The 15,718-nt window shown below is 54.9% G+C and overlaps 1 protein-coding gene across 1 annotated transcript; it reads left to right on the top strand.

The window, feature by feature from the left end:
* Nucleotides 1-144: 144 nt before the first annotated feature.
* On the top strand, nucleotides 145-13,451 carry SCARF1 (scavenger receptor class F member 1). The gene is made up of 11 exons (XM_081172022.1): nucleotides 145-1,237; nucleotides 3,263-3,324; nucleotides 3,424-3,525; nucleotides 5,024-5,549; nucleotides 6,168-6,389; nucleotides 6,737-6,865; nucleotides 6,976-7,079; nucleotides 8,294-8,411; nucleotides 9,639-9,763; nucleotides 10,505-10,642; nucleotides 11,393-13,451. The coding sequence occupies exons 1-11, from the start codon at nucleotides 1,125-1,127 to the stop codon at nucleotides 12,337-12,339; spliced, it is 2,586 nt and encodes an 861-aa protein (XP_081028148.1). The 5' UTR covers nucleotides 145-1,124; the 3' UTR covers nucleotides 12,340-13,451.
* Nucleotides 13,452-15,718: the final 2,267 nt, after the last annotated feature.

The raw sequence follows: 15,718 nt of genomic DNA, 5'->3' as shown, positions 1-15,718 counted from the left end.
TCTTCTTTCACCGACTCTTCTCCCTGGTCTCGGATTCTGCCAGTCATTTCTGCCAATTCCATGTAGTCCATCATCTTCATCTGCCATTCTTCCAGGGTGGGTAGATCTTGTGTCTTCCAATACTTTGCAATCAATATTCTTGTGGGTGCTCTCCCCAGGGAGGTTCACCTGGTGCCTTCATTAGAGGTCTTCAGGTGCCCAGTGAAAACATTCCTCTTCTCCCAGGCCTTTGACTAATTAAACAACCTATGAAACTGTGTGTAGGGGTGCATTTTTGAGTTTTTCTATTGTAAACTGCCCTGTGATCTTCGGATGAAGAGTGGTATAGAAATTTAATAAACAAATGCATGAAATAAAAGAAACCCAAACACCTACAATTCACAGATTTTCCTGGAAAGAGGTGTTGATGATGGGTTGGCTGGTTTTAGCTCTGCAGTGCAGAAAAGCCTGGGATACGGACTCTGGCCGGACACGAGTCCTCAAGCAGCGAAGGTGGTGGCGGCAGGGGGACTGTCTCTGTGCAAAGCATCCATCGGAGCAGGAAAAAGGTGTTTCCTGTTAATCTTGCTGACATGAAGCTCTGCTAAAGGCGAGGGAGCGAACAGGAAAGACCCTACAAGGCCCTTGACTCCCCTCTTCACTGTGGGACTTTGGGTTGTGCCAGTTCCTTAGCTGCCTCCATGGGGCTCCCTCCCTCCTGGAGCCTGTCCTGAGGGCTGGGAGGAAGGCTGGCACCTTCTGAAGGCCTTTATCAAAAAGGCACCGTTCTGGAGTCACCACTGAAAAATCGCAGCCATCACTGAGAAGGTTTCTGGACCACCAGACACACTGGGGGAAGGAGATGACTCCCTTCCCTCGACCCCAAGAGGCGCCCTCCGCAACCACAGCTTCCCCTGCTCTTCCTCTCGCATTCGGCTAAAGATAGCCAGGGGCACATGTGTGTCCGTCCCTCTGTTGGTCTTGCCCTCTGCGCCCCTCCACCCACCTCCCAGTTTGCTTCCTCAGGAAAACCCAAGGAGGAAATGGGCGGGAGAAGCAGCGCAGGAAGGAGGCAGCCCAGGAGTGGTGGCCACAGCAGCTAACCGGGCAGAGAGTCAGTCTAGTGGGACTCCCTAAGGAGGGTGATGGAGCGCTGGGCCCTGCCGCTATTCCTCTGCCTCCAGGCGCTGGGCTTGGGGGTCGGGAGCAGCAGCCCTGACCTGGACCCCAGTGGGAGAAACGTCTGCAGGTCCAGCAGGTAGGAGACCCCCCCCAGTGGAGGGTGGAGGAGGGTGCCTCGCTTCCAGGCTGGGGAAGTCAGGCGAGTTCCAGTCGCATGGCTTTCTCTGTGTGGCTGTGGCTCTCCAGGATGCAGGCAGAGAAGGGCCTTCCCCCCCCCCATCACTGCCCACCTGGGATCCTTTTGAACTGGAGGTGCCTGAACCTGGGACTGACCTTCTGCATGCAAAGCAAGGGTTCTTTCCTTGCCTCCATAGTATAGGGAGTTGCCATCTGCCAAGTTGGACCTTTGCTCCATCTAGCCTAGTACTGGCAGCTCTGACTGGCAGCAGCTCCTCAGGGTCTCAGGCTACTCGCTGGCTTTCCCCCATCACTGGCCCCCTGGTCCCCTTTTAAAAGCAGGATGCCTTAAGGCAGGGGCAGTCAACCTTTTTATACCTACCGCCCACTAATGCATCTTTCTTGATGGTAAAATTTCCTTACCGCCCCCCCCCCCCAGTGCTTGATGGAAGGAGGATTCAGCTTGTGCCGTAGAACCCCCCACCGCCCACCTGGAATCCTGAAACGCCCACTAGTGGGCGGTAGGGACCAGGCGGACAACCCCTGCCTTAAGGGTTCAGACCTGCGTCCTTCTGCTCTGCAGCTGAGCTCCAACCCTTCCCTTGTGTATGAGATTCTGTTCCTCGTGGTTCTTTGTAAAGGGACTGGATTTAAAAAGGAACACAGGGTGCGGCCTTGGGCTGACCCAGCTTGCTATTGCCTACACTGACTGGCAGCTGCTCTCTGGTGCTTCGGACAGGGTCTCCCATCCTTTCTTGGTGAAGCTTCCAGGGACTGAGCCTGGGGCGTTCTGCATGCGGAACAGATGCTCTGTGTCACTGAGCTGTGGGGTGGGGGCAGAGTGTGTGGGCCCCATGCCGTGCCCTCTGCTTGAGGCGCATTTTCCACTTCTGAGTATCTCCCCCACCTCCACTATTGTGTTTTCAGTTTCCTGCCATTCATACTGAAGTCTATTTAAGTTCGGGACTGCTCTGTTCAAAGCGCAAGGAGGAAGAAACAAAACCACTTCTCTATGGGCACATTCATTCAGGGGCCGTGAGCCTTCCCCAGATGATGCTGAGGCTTCTGCTCCCATCCTCATCCCTGACCATTGACCCTGCTGGCCTGCTGGGACTGAGCTGGAAGTCAACAACAGCCGCCCCCCCTGCATTTAGGGTCACCCACAGAGCCAGCAAGGGACTTCTAACAAAGTTTCCCCTGCCGATCGATAACTAAACTCAAAGTGGAGGGAGTGGAGCCCCCTTGGGTGACATGTTCTGTAATAAAGAATAATGGAACTGTAGAGATGGGAGGTACACCCAAGGGTCATCTAGTCCCACCCGCTGCAATACGGGCTCAAGGCGGGCTCTGTTTCCTTACTGGGCTCAGTAGGCCAAAGTGACCAGTCTGGAAACAGAGAAAGCTGAAAAGTGAACCCCCTCTAAAAAAAAGGTGTGGGGGGGGGAGAGGCAGGCCTCTTCTTACTGGCTGTGGAAGTTAATAATAATAATAATAATATTATATTCGTACCCCGCCCATCTGCCTGGATTGCCCCAGCTACTTTGGGCAGCTTCCCGTTCATATGAAAACATAATAAAACACCACACCTTAAAAAGCTTCCCTAAGCAGGGCTGCCTTCTAATGGTTACAAAAGTCTCCTTGACATCTGAAGGGAGGGTGTCCCACAGGGTGGGAGCCACTACCGAGAAGCCCTCGGAGCTGACTCTCAGTGTCCAGGCTGAACGAGGGGGGTGGAGACGCTCCTTCGCGTAATAGATGGCGCCATCAAACTGCAGCTCTTCCTGGGTACTTTTGCCAGCGGAGGGTGCTGCTGCTGGGCGGGGGGGGGGGACCAGAGAGTGGGAGCCCCCTTCATTGTAGGGGGTTGGACTAGATGCCCCTTTGGGCACCTCCCAACTCTACAATTCTATGATGCTATGACTCTCCAAACTGCAGCCCAGCCTTTTTGTTTGCCGTTTGTCTGTCTTTCTGTCCCCACCACCAGCCCCCCGCCAGTCTTCACCTGCTGCCCAGGATGGAAACAGGAGGGCCAGGAGTGCCCAGCTGGTGAGCATGCCCACCTTTCCCTTTCTCTTTCGGTTCTCATTGCCCGAGAATGAGGGCTTGTCTGAACGCCTCCTTCTGTCTCCTTCGTGCCGCGACCAGCACTCTGCACGGGAGCAGACGCCTGCCGGGAGGGCGAAGTCTGTGTCCGCCCAGGGGTTTGCCGCTGCCGGCCTGGATTCTTTGGGGCCAACTGCATTGCACGTGAGTACTGGCTTCAGGGTGGGGGGGGCACAGGCGGACAGAGTGGGAGGGGGCTGGGAGATTCTTAAGGGACAGACAGACGGACCATCTGGTCCGCGAAGGCAAATGGGGCTCTGCCCCAACCACCTCAGCCAACCCCCTGCCTGCCTGCCTTCTGACTTGCAACCAGTCCAGGGGGTGGGCTCTGCCTCTCATTGGCTCTCTGGCGCCACCTACTGCTAAGCTCCCTGCCTTCTGCCCACTGGGGCTCCCACACAGTGGACAAGTGCAGGCAGTACTACACTATAATAATAATAATAATAATAATATACTTTTTATTTACGGTATACCCAGCCCTCCCCAGCCAAGGCCAGACAGGGTGGCTAATAAGCAATAATAAAAACAAGTTGAATGAATACAACTTAAAAAGAAGATTAAAATACAACATTAAAGTATTGAAACATTAAAATATTAAAATGCAGCCTCATCACAGGAGAAAAGGAAAAAGGAAAAAGAAAGAGGGGGAGGGGGAGAGAATCAATTTGGCTCCAAGCCAAAGGCCAGGCGGAACAACTCTGTCTTACAGGCCCTGCGGAAAGAAATCAGATCCTGCAGGGCCCTGGTCTCATGAGGCAGAGCGTTCCACCAGACTGGAGCCAGAGTTGAAAAGGCCCTGGCTCTGGTTGTAGCCAATCTAACTTCCTTAGGGCCTGGGACCTCTAGGGTGTTGCTATTTATGGACCTTGAGGCTCTCCGTGGGGCATACCGGGAGAGGTGGTCCTGTAGGTACGAGGGTCCTAGGCCGTGAAGGGCTTTCAAGGTCAAAAGCAGCACCTTAAATCTGACCCTGTACTCCACCGGGAGCCAGTGCAGCTGGAAAAGCACTGGGTGAATATGCTCCCATGGCAGAGACCCCGTGAGGAGCCTCGCTGCAGCATTCTGTACCCGCTGGAGTTTCTGGGACAGCTTCAAGGGCAGCCCCGCGTAGAGCGAATTACAGTAGTCAAGCCTGGAGGTGCCCGTCGCATGGATCACTGTGGCCAGGTCAGGGCGGGAAAGGTAAGGGACCAACTGCCTGATGCAGCGAAGGTGGAAAAATGTCGCCTTGGCTGTAGCTGTAACTTGTGCCTCCATGGAAAGGGAGGCGTCAAGGATTACACCCAAACTCTTAATGGAAGGCAATGGCACTAATTGGCCCCCACAAGAGAAGGGAGTTGGTCCCTCATCCCCATGCCATCCCGACCCAGCCAGAGGACCTCTGTCTTTGAAGGATTTAGTTTCAACCGGCTCCCACGAAACCATCCAGCCACAGCTAGACAAAACAATGGCAGCTTCCAAGTTCCCATGTCAACCCTTGATTCAGAAGCATGAGGACTAGAACCCTCTTTTATTTTAATGGGGAGAGACACAGCTCTATGGCAGAGGGAAGAGTCCTGGCCTGAAACCCTGCTGCTGCTGCCAGTCAGTGCAGGGAATGCTGAGCGAGGCAGCTTCTTCACCACCTGCCCTTCCCTTCCAGGCTGCCCCGACCAGTACTGGGGTCCGGACTGCAAAGAGAGCTGCGCTTGCCACCCCAATGGGAAGTGCGACCCGGCCAACGGAGAGTGCCGCTGCCACCCTGGGTGGTGGGGCCCCCTCTGCCAGTCCGTGTGCCCGTGCGGCCCCAGAGGCCGCTGCGACCCCCTCACCGGGGTCTGCCATTGCGAGCCCGGCTGGTGGGCGCCCGACTGCAGGCGCCAGTGCCCTTGCAACCTCTCCGGCTCCCGCTGCGACCCCGTGACGGGCCGCTGCCTCTGCCACCGGGGCTGGTGGGGTAGGAGGTGCTCTTCGCTCTGCAGCTGCAACGGCTCCCCCTGTGCCCAGGAGACCGGCCGGTGCGAATGCCGCGCAGGGCATTGGGGGGCGGCCTGCCAGGCCAGCTGCCAGTGCCTGCACGGGACCTGTGCCCCCCAGGACGGGCGGTGCACCTGCCACGCCGGCTACCAGGGCGACAGCTGCAAGGACCCCTGCCCTGCTGGGAAATACGGGCTTCAGTGCATGCAAAGGTAAGCTGGCGGTAAGCTGCCATGATATATTTCTGGGAGACGGCGGTATATAAATATTTCTATGAATACGTGCAACTTGGGGTTTCTGGCTAGGGCTGAGACTGGCCCCACATGACACTAGCCATGGCGGGGGGGGGGGGGCAGGGTCCAGTATACCTGAAGGAGCGTCTCCACCCCCATCGTTCTGCCCGGACACTGAGGTCCAGCGCCGAGGGCCTTCTGGCGGTTCCCTCCCTGCGAGATGCCAAGTTACAGGGAACCAGGCAGAGGGCCTTCTCGGTGGTGGCACCCGCCCTGTGGAACGCCCTCCCAGCAGATGTCAAAGAGAACAACAACTACCAGGCTTTTAGAAGACAGCTGAAGGCAGCCCTGTTTAGGGAAGCTTTTAATGTTTAACAGACCACTGTATTTTAATACTTTGTTGGAAGCCGCCCAGGGTGGCTGGGGAGAAAATAATGATTTTTAAAAATTTGTTGTTGTTGTTGTTGTTGTTGTTGTTATTATTATTATTATTATTATTATTATTATTATTATTATTATTATTATTATTATTATATTGGGGAAGCCCTTCTCCTGGGCACCCACTTCCTCTCTTCCGCATCCTGCCTCTTCCCACAGCTGCGGCCACTGCCGGGACCTCAAGGCCTGCTTTCCCGTGGACGGATCGTGCCCAGCTTGTGACCCGGGCTGGAATGGGACCCACTGCAAGCAGCCATGCCCACCGGGGCACCATGGGGAGAACTGTGCCCTGCTTTGCCCTCCCGGCTGCCGGCAAGGAGAGAGCTGCCACCCAGAGACAGGGGAATGCCGGAGCTGCAAAGCAGGCCTCACAGGTGCCAGGTGGGAGCAGGTGGGGGCTGGTCGGGTGTGGGAAGCGGCCCTGACCTGCCTGGAGTGTGGGGAGGGCAGCTGCGGAAGGAGAGGGGCTCCATGGGGCTGGTGCAGGCCCTGCTCAACCACATGGGGGGAGGGCAAGCCAGAGCAGTGGAAGCTGCTCAGAGGGGCACCCCTCCTTCTTCACAGGCTCTGGTGCCACCTACTGCTCGGCTCCCTGCCTCCTGCCCTACAGGCATCAGCCGCCACTAGTTTGTGGATAGGTGCCTTAGATGCCCTTGGAAACTGAACCCGGGACCTTCTGCACACCACCTCAGCTGTCCTGCTGCCCTTGCCTGCCTCCTCCCCTGCAGGTGTGCTCTCTCCTGCCCAGAGGGCTTATTTGGAGATGGATGCCGGTTTGCCTGCCCGGACTGCTTCAACGGGACCTGCGACCTGGCCTCTGGGGCCTGCGTGTGCCAGGCTGGGTTCTGGGGCACCAGGTAAAGTGGGGGGGGGGCTTGTGGAGCAAGAGATGTGGGCTTCCCCCTCCCAGCCCACCAGGCGGCTGCTGCAGCTTGGAGACTTCCTGCTCCTCTCTCTCCCTTTGCAGCTGCAACTGGACCTGCCCTGAAGGGTCTCACGGCACCAACTGCTCGGAGCCCTGCCAGTGTGGGGGGCGCCTGTGCCACCCTGTCACCGGGGACTGCCAGTGGAGTAAGTCAGTAAGGGCACAAAGGGAGCACAGAAGCAGCAGCAGCTGAGTCAGGCCATCAAAGACCAGTATCCTGCTTTCTTGGTCCCCAAATACTCTGAAGAACCCAGGAATCTAAGTGGACCACCTCTGGACCTGGAGGCTCCATAAGGACATATGGCCAGCTTGATGCCTCAAGCCTGGAAATGGTTTAAATTTGCAGAAACGGGGACGTTCTTCCTTACTAACCCCCCCCCCCTTTCTAGGACTGTATAACCAAAACAACCTTTAGACCAATGCAGGCATTACGGCTTCAGTGCCAATTCACCCCGCTTGATAATCCAGCTTGAGGAAGAGTTCTGGTGGGGGTTCAACAGCCTGCTCACTAATTGCTGATGTTTTCGTTGCTCTTAATAATAAAGGGACTTCTGGATTTTTTCGGTGGCAATTTGACGCTTTGCCTTGCATGCAAATGTCACATATCTCTGCCACTGAACATGGGGAGAGCCAGGATCTCGATGGGCCAGGCCAAAAGGGGCCGATCAGAGGCCCCCAAGGCAGGACGGAGTGTGGCAGAGACACTCTCCCCACCTGCAGTTACAAGCAACTGGCCTCTGATAGGGGAGATAGAACACAGAATCACAGAACGGTAGTTGGAAGGGAGCCTGAGAATTGCCTTGTCCAACCCCTTGCAGTGCAGGACTATGAAGCCGTCCCATACAGGGATCCAACCTGTAACCTTGGCCTTTTCAGCACCACACTCTTAACAACTGAGCTATACAGGACCATGCTTAGCTTATTTATTTTGCATGCAGAGGATTGGCAAGTGGTGCACCAGGATCTGGCCCCTGATGTCCCTGCTCTGAGCAAAGCAGCACTGCGGCTGCACCCACTGAGCAAGACAGCCAGAGGTGGGGGCGGGGGTGGCTTGGAGTGTTGGACGAGGACCTGTGAGAGACCAGGGTTCAAATCCCCACCCGGCCATCAGGATGCTCACTGAGGTGGCCTTGATCTAGTTGCCACCCCTCTCAGCCAACCTCACAGGGTTGTTGTGAAAATAAAAGGGGGAGGGTGGAGGAGAACCAGGTGTGGCACTTTGAGCTCCCTGCAGGAAAGGGGGAGTGTTTAATATATGCCACCCCTGCTTTCCAGCACGGCCAGGCCTTGCTTCTGTGACCATCTAGGAGGTGGGGGCTTCTTCCCTTGCTCTCTCTGACTTCTCTGTCTCCCCCAAAAGGACAGAACCAGGCAGCCCTCTTAGCAGGAATCCTGACCCCTTTGATTCTCCTCGTCCTCCTCTGTATGTGTTGTTGCTGCTGCTGCTGCTGCTCTGAGTCCACCCCGATGGACGCCAGGTACTGATACAAGGCCATGGGGAGAACCCAGACACTCTGTTTAGCTACAGATAGGTAGCCGTGTTGGTCTGCCATAGTCAAAATAAAAAAATTCCTTCCAGTAGCACCTTAAAGACCAACTAAGTTAGTTCTTGGTATGAGCTTTCGTGTGCATGCACACTTCTTCAGATACACTGAAACAGAAGTTGCCAGATCCTTCTATATAGTGAGAAGGTGGGGAGGGGTATTACTCAGAAGGGTGGTGGGAATGGGAGATTGGCAGATAGCTGAGATGAGCCTGTTGAAGAAGTGTGCATGCACACGAAAGCTCATACCAAGAACTAACTTAGTTGGTCTTTAAGGTGCTACTGGAAGGATTTTTTTTATTTTGACTCTGTTTAGCAACAGCCATGTGCCAGCAGCTGTACACAACCTCTGCCTGGGGCGCTGACACTGTTTGGAAAGGGAAATTGCCGGGGTGGTGCTGGATGGAGTGGGGGGGCAGTCTTGAGAAACAGTTAAGCCAGCCTTGGACTTAGAATAATGTGGACTAGAAACACGCTTTGTTTTCAAAGGAAGGCCTAGAGCACTTATGCAAAGGGTCCCAGTGGCACCTCCAGCTTAGAAGGTCCAGCTGACTGGCAGAAAGACCCTTCTCTGCCAGGGATTCTGGAGAGCTGCCAGTCAGAGCAGGCAATATTCGTCTTCTAGGAGTACAAGGCAGCTGCCTGTGCTTTAAGACAAGGCCCACAGTTCAGTGGTGCAGAGCACCTGCTGTGCATGCAAAAGGTTCAGTTCCAATGGCCCCTCCAAGCAGGGCTGAGAGATGCCCTTGTATGATCCCTGGAGAGCCGCTGCTCTCATTAGAGATCCAGCGAGATCTGCCATACTGATTTCTGAAGTGCTGGTGGTATTCCACGCATCATAAACTGTTGGAGGAGCATCTGGTCCTGTGAGCCAGAGCCCACGAACAGGCTGACCACCTCAGAGACTAAGAACTGGGTCAGATACCACACCTGGAGCTGGAAAAGGAGCTGCTGAGTGTCTTTTCCCCAGCTGTGCTCCGTGTCCCACAGCACCAGGAGAGGGGGGGCACCTGTGCACAGGAAATGTGTGTGTGTGTGTGTGTGTGTGTGTGTGTGTGTGTGTGTGTGTGTCTGTGTGTAAGGCCTTTGTCCCTGCTTGTCACTTGCACAATGCCCAACACCCTCCTTGTGTGAAATTGGCATCTCTTTGCTCCCTCCCCAGGTCGGCAGCTGCGGAGGGAGATCCCATCTCCCGCGTGAAGCACCACGTTCTGGGGACGTTGGCCAACCTCAGCCCCGCCTTGCCCTGCTTCTCCTTGGGGGGCTACAAGCTCCCACGCGTGACAGGTGAGATGTAGCCAGGGGCTGCTGCTGCCTTGTGGCCGACTTCGTCCGGCTTCTTGGCCTCCTGGTGCCCCTTGGAAGTAAGAAAAGGTCACGCGGCTCAGGGACAGGACAGCTGCTTTTATGCAGAAGGCCCTGGGTTCAATCCCTGTCAGTGTAGCCAGGTGAGGATGATGGGAACGTCCCTTGCCTGAAACTCTGGAGAGGAGCTGCCAGCCAGCATTCTTCAATCTGGAGTCTCAAGAAGCTGCTGGACTACAAAACCCATCATCCTTGGCTAAGCTACCTGTGGGTGATGGGAGTTGTAGTCCCAAAGGTGAACAGCACTGGTGTAGGCAATACTGAGCCAAGTATATACGTAGTAGAAGGCAGCTTCAATCTATGGTTACACGCAACTTGACAGTGGAGAACTCCCCCACACTTGTCCTAAGAGCTGGGGCAGGTGCGCCTGAGCTGAGCTACTGCAAAGCGATGGCACCCCCCCCCCCAAGATCTGTGGGGCAATAAAGCCTGGGAAGGAGAATGGATGGGTGCTGAGCGAAGGCCTGTGGTTTAGAGATCCAGGATCTGGGAATCTTCCTGTTTGTGCCTTGCTCTAAACTCTCGTTAATTTATTATTTATTTCATAAAATTTATACCCCACTCGATTGTAAGAAGGGAAAACCCTCAAAGCGGTTAAAACAATAAAATTATCAATGCACAAAGCTGACAACTCTCTCGCTCCCCCCCCCCCACTTTGGGCAGTCTCCCACCATGATGCCGAGATCCCCTTCAACCCCAGCTTCATTGAGCCCCCGTCAGCCGCCTGGCCTTCGGACAGCTCCTTCTCCTCTTCCTTCGACACAGACGACCAGGAGGACCCAGCCTCCCCTGCCCAGGAAGGTAGGGCTGTGGGTCTTGCTCCCTTCTTCCCATTGGCCTCCCTAGAAGGCTGGTGAGGTGGGGGGCAGGCGGGCGGGCACAGTGTGGCACAGTTCAGTTGCCAAGACCTCGGCTACTGAGTCACACGCTCAGCCACAGTGACATGGTCTCCAGCAGTGGGTGGGAAACCTTTGTTGGCCCAGATGGGGACATTTGGATTTTTGAGGGAGGGGGCCACCCCTCTAAATCGCCTCCCTGACCCCCAGGTCAGGCCCCCCCCACGCAGAAAGCAAAGGCACACACACAAACGTAAACATTGATCTTACAAGGGATCTGGATATTGGGCTGCAAGACAGAGCTGTTCCGCCAGGCCTTTGGCCAGGGCACAGCCTGACCCCCTCCTTTGGTAATCCTCACAGAACTCTGGCCCAGTGGTTGCCATTAATTTGATTTGAACTGATTTTAGAATGAACTGATTTTAGAATGTTGTATTATTTTACTGTTGTTAGCCGCTCTGAGCCCAGCTTCGGCTGAGGAGGGCGGGATATAAATAAAATTTTATTATTATTTATTATTATTAAGAGCTGAGCCCTTCTCCCCCTCCTCTGCCTGAGCCCCACACCCAGGGTTTTTTCCAGCTGGAACTCACTGGAACTCAGTCCCAGCACCTCTCAAGTGGGGGGCATTCTAAGAGAACAAGGGAGACACTCGCGGTGATTTCCAGCACCTCTTTTTCTAGAAAAATAAACTGCGCACACCCCTTTCTTTCAGCGGCCGGTGCTGAGCACCAGCCAGGATTCCCCCCGGAGGAGCCAGCCTTGAACTCGGAGCCCTTCACCATCCCCCGCACCTCCAGCATTGCCAAGGCCAAGCGCCCCTCCGTCTCCTTCGCAGAAGGTACCCGCTTCATCTCTCAGAGCCCCAGAGGCTCCACGGAGGCCCTCAACCCCACCTGGAAGGCCAAGGCCCCCTGGGGCTCAGCCCGAGCCATCTCTTTGCAGCAGCCCGCAGCGGACCCTGCTGGGCAGGGGGGCCTCCCTGCGATGGGCGATTCGCCGGGGGGATGCTACGAGAACGTGGAGGCCGGTGGTCGGGAGGAAGGGAGCCACAGACCCTGCTCCTCCTCCTCCTCCTCCACGCAGAGGAGCAGCTCCGGGGGCCACAGGAAGCGGGGGAACAGCTCCCGGCATGTGGCCCAAAGAGTGGAAGCCCTGGAGGCTGCCTCCAAAGCACAGACCAAGGGCCCCAGCGTCACCACCATCTACGTGACCGTGGGCAAGGCGGGGGGCGAGGGGCCGGTGCAAGCTGTCCTGCAGCGGCTGGGGAGTCTGCAGAGGGCCAAGCAGCTGCCCAGGGAGGAGGCGCAGCAGCGGCCAAGGAGAAGGAGCCTGGAGGGCCTCCTCCAGAAGCCGCCACGGAGGAGAGGGCTGCTGGACTCCGAGGGGGACGCCGGGAGGCTGCTGCCCCAAGGTGGGACTGGCCAGGAGGCTGCCACCATGCTCTGTGCTGAAGCCAGCACCCCGGAGGAGGCAGCGGAAGCCCAGGGCTTTCCCAGGGGGCCAGGAACTCCTGCTGGTGGAGAGAGTGGCGGCGGCGGCAGCAGTGAGTCACCCAGCAGCCACAGCCAGGCTGGAGGAGGGAGAGGAGGCACCTTGCTGGAGAAGGAGGAGCAGGAGCCAAAGTATGAGAATGTCTCCGGGTGGTCTAGCTCTCCGTAGGCACCTAGAACCTGCCCCACCCCCAAGAACCTTCGCGGAAGCCGCTTGGAGGAGAGCCAGCCATGTAAAAGGCCATGTCCATTGGTGGGGCCGGGAAAGGGGCCCGTGGCTCCACCGGACGCTCCTTTCCTGCATCCGGCAGAAATCTGCCATATGGCAACTTGAACAAGGGGCCAGGAGAGTCCAAGGCGCTGATTCTCAAGTACCAGCTCGCGAATGAACTTCTGCATATCTACTTGTCTGTTTTAATTTGCAGGCCTTGTGTGGCTTTGTTGTATTGGGTTGCCGTGAGGTTTTATAATATTGAACTTTCTTTCTTGGTAAGCAGCCTTGCAGTCAATTTGGTGAAAGGCCGATTTAAAATAACACAGATAAAAGGAGTGGCACGTGCATGCACAAACCCTTTCCATCCCTTTGCGCCAATCCCTGGTTTTTATCCTGAGTTCTTCACAGGCTAACAACTGCTAGAAACTCCCCCTGGGACCTTTCTCTCCACTATCACACACCTAAAGTGGCTGGGAAGCCCCTCCGGCTCACCTGCAGTATCTTCAGTCACTCAGGAAATGCTTACCTTTGCCAAGAGCCCCTGCACAAACATCCTTTATCCTCCTGAACTCTGAATTCTCCCGGAACTGACCTCTATGAAGCTGAGCCAAGTTTCTTCATGTCCTTAATACACGGAGAATACCGGATCTCTCCTGATCTCCCTGATGGGGAATGTTTACGCTTCCCTGACAGAGAATATTCTGAGCGTCATGACGCCAGTTTTGGTGTGGATGTTCCGCAGGCCTGGATGGAACCACTGGGAGGAAGATGAGCAGGGGATGTACCTAGAATCAAAACCAGATTATTACTATTATTGATTAGTATTATATTATTTCCACTTAAAGAGATTTATTAGCTGCTCTGCAGCTGGAACCCTGGCAGCAGCATACAAGAAGTCAAAAGCAAATGTAAAAACAGGATAGTATAATACACAGCCCAACTGTAAAACTGGGCAGTGATAAATTTCAGTCGTAAAAATGTAAAACTAACAAGTTTTAAAAGACTGAGGTGAACAGACAAGACATTTTTTCAGCTGGTTCCAAGAGCAAAAGCAAAGTGGAGGGGGGGGCAAGACTAAGAAGACCCTTTCTTAAGTCACCGCCTGCCTTAAACCTGGGGGGTGGGGAGTGGGGTCTCAAAAAGAGCCTCAGGCACAATAATATCAGTTCAAGTATCCTGGCCACCTATGCCGATGGTGCTTTGAAATGCAAAAGCGGCACTTTGAGTTCCACTCATGACTGGTCCAAGAGTCAGCACAATTGTGTAAAAGCGATGCCGTCATGCCCAGTCCCAGTTACAAAACACTGCTGCATTTTGCTCTGATTGTAAAGCACTCTCCCAAAATATTTACAGAGCAAGGATAGCTGTGGCCACAAGGGGGTGCTGCTGCCACTGGCAACAGACCAGCCTCACCTGGCACAGGGTGCTCCAGATTAGGCACCCAATAGCCCACAAAGTCTGCTAATCTGGGGAAGTGTGACACCACCCAGATCATGCTGGATACCGCTTCCCATCCCAGAGGAACCACCTGCCCACAGCACCACTGCCTTGGCTTCTGTGCCTTCTTTGGCGATCCCTCGTAGCCAAATAAAATTGACTTCCATGAACACGGTCTTAACAGTGAGTCAGTAAGTGACTGTGGAGGCCAGTTCTGGATCCACACGTCCTTCCACAGTGGGGACAGTAGTTTCCGGGCGGGAGTTGATCACGGTGTGGATTTGCCAAGTGTGCCTTCCTCTTAGCACGTATCTCTCTGGCGTCCTGAGTTTGAGTTTTCAAATCTCGTGACACCTTTGGTAGAGGCTGTTCTCCAATTGGCGCACTCACAGGCCAGTGTTTCCCAATTGTTGGTGTTTATACTATTTTTTAAGATTTGCCTCCAGAGAGTCTTTAAACCTCTTTTGTTGTCCACTGGTATTTCGCTTTCCTTTCTTAAGCTGGGAATAGAGTAGTTGCTTTGGAAGACAATAATCAGGCATCCGAACAACATGACCAGTCCAGTGAAGTTGATGTTGAAGAATCATTGCTTTGACATGGGTGATCTTTGCTTCTTCCAGCACACTGACATTAGATCATCTGTCTTCCCAGGTGATGTGTAAATTTTTTTGGAGACACTGTTGATGGAATCTTTTGAGGAGTTGGAAATGGCGTTTATAAGTAGCCCATGTTTCACAAGTGTGCAGTAAAGATGGCAGTACTAACATGTCAGGACGGAACTGAACATCATACATGAGCCTTGAAGGCAAGACCTTGCGCCTGGAGCCAGCCTGCAAGTTGGCTGTGCAGAGATGCAGAGTGGAGGACAGTCTGCCAATTAGGTTGGTTCACCTGTCACTGCAAAGGATGTTTCAGAGTGTCAAGCAAGGCCTTTGCCCCCAACTCTTCCCATTTGTGCAAAGGGAAAAATTAAAGCAATAATTTATATGCCACCCATCTGACTGGGTTGTGCCAGCCACTCTGAAAGACTTCCTCCCACTTTTTCTCCTGGCTGCTGAACAGCCTGCCCATCTCTGCTAAAACTACCAGGAGTTCTGCAGCAGGCAGGACCCCTTGGCTGTGGGCTGAGCTGCTCTTTCTGCCTCGTGAGCCCCAGTGGCCACCCCAGCAGCTTGGAGGACAGCCCCTTCAGGCTCATGCCAACCAGAGCTTGGCATGGAGGTGGGCAGGGAGGACACCAAACCCAGAGGCCCACCCCCACTCCTTGCATAAGCACAAACTATGGTTGGGGGGCAAGGAGGGACTGCAGCCTTTCCAGGGGACAGCCAAAGAGCATCGTTTCTTGGCCTCCAGACACAGGAATTCTTTGCCTTCCATTCCCGTAAGAAAGGCCGGCTGATCCTGGGAGCAAAGCAACCCAGTCACACGACGCTGGACGTCAGGCAGGGCTGGCTCAGAGGTTGGGGAGGGGGTCTTCTCTGTGGCAGCCCCCAAGTGGTGGACCCCACCCCATCATACAGCTGAAGACGTCCCTCTTTCCCCTGGCCTCTGCGGTGCGTTTTCAGCCCCCTGCATTCATAGAAGTGTAGACTTGGAAGGGACCCCAGGGGTCATCCAGTCCAGCCCCCTGCGACTCCTGTTGTGGGAATCTGACTTCACTCTTTTGATGAGGGTGGGTAATAAATGCAATGACATTCATAATAATAATAATAATAATAATAATAATAATAACAACAACAACCACAAGGAAAAGAATCCCGCCCTGGGTGAGAGTCGTGGCTGCTGCCCCCAACTGCTCCCCAGGCAGGGCGGCCAAGAGGGAGACGCTGCCCGGGAGCCCCGCCGCCCTTTCCTTCGGACCGAGGGAGGGCCGGAGGGAGCCGCCTCAGGCCGGGCA

Source organism: Podarcis bocagei, assembly GCF_964188305.1.
Source record: "Podarcis bocagei genome assembly, chromosome: 15".
NCBI lineage: Eukaryota > Metazoa > Chordata > Lepidosauria > Squamata > Lacertidae > Podarcis > Podarcis bocagei.
The sequence above is the reverse complement of the archived record's forward strand: the minus strand, read 5'-3'. Positions and strand labels throughout refer to the sequence as shown.

What these genes read in the sequence shown, in the direction of transcription:
- SCARF1 (XM_081172022.1), top strand. Translation starts at nt 1,125, where the DNA reads ATGGAGCGCTGGGCCCTGCCGCTATTCCTCTGCCTCCAGGCGCTGGGC. An exon ending in GGGCCAGGAGTGCCCAGCTG is followed by an intron (nt 3,325 to 3,423) that starts GTGAGCATGCCC and finishes TGCCGCGACCAG; the next exon opens with CACTCTGCACGGGAGCAGAC. An exon ending in CAAGCTCCCACGCGTGACAG is followed by an intron (nt 9,764 to 10,504) that starts GTGAGATGTAGC and finishes CACTTTGGGCAG; the next exon opens with TCTCCCACCATGATGCCGAG.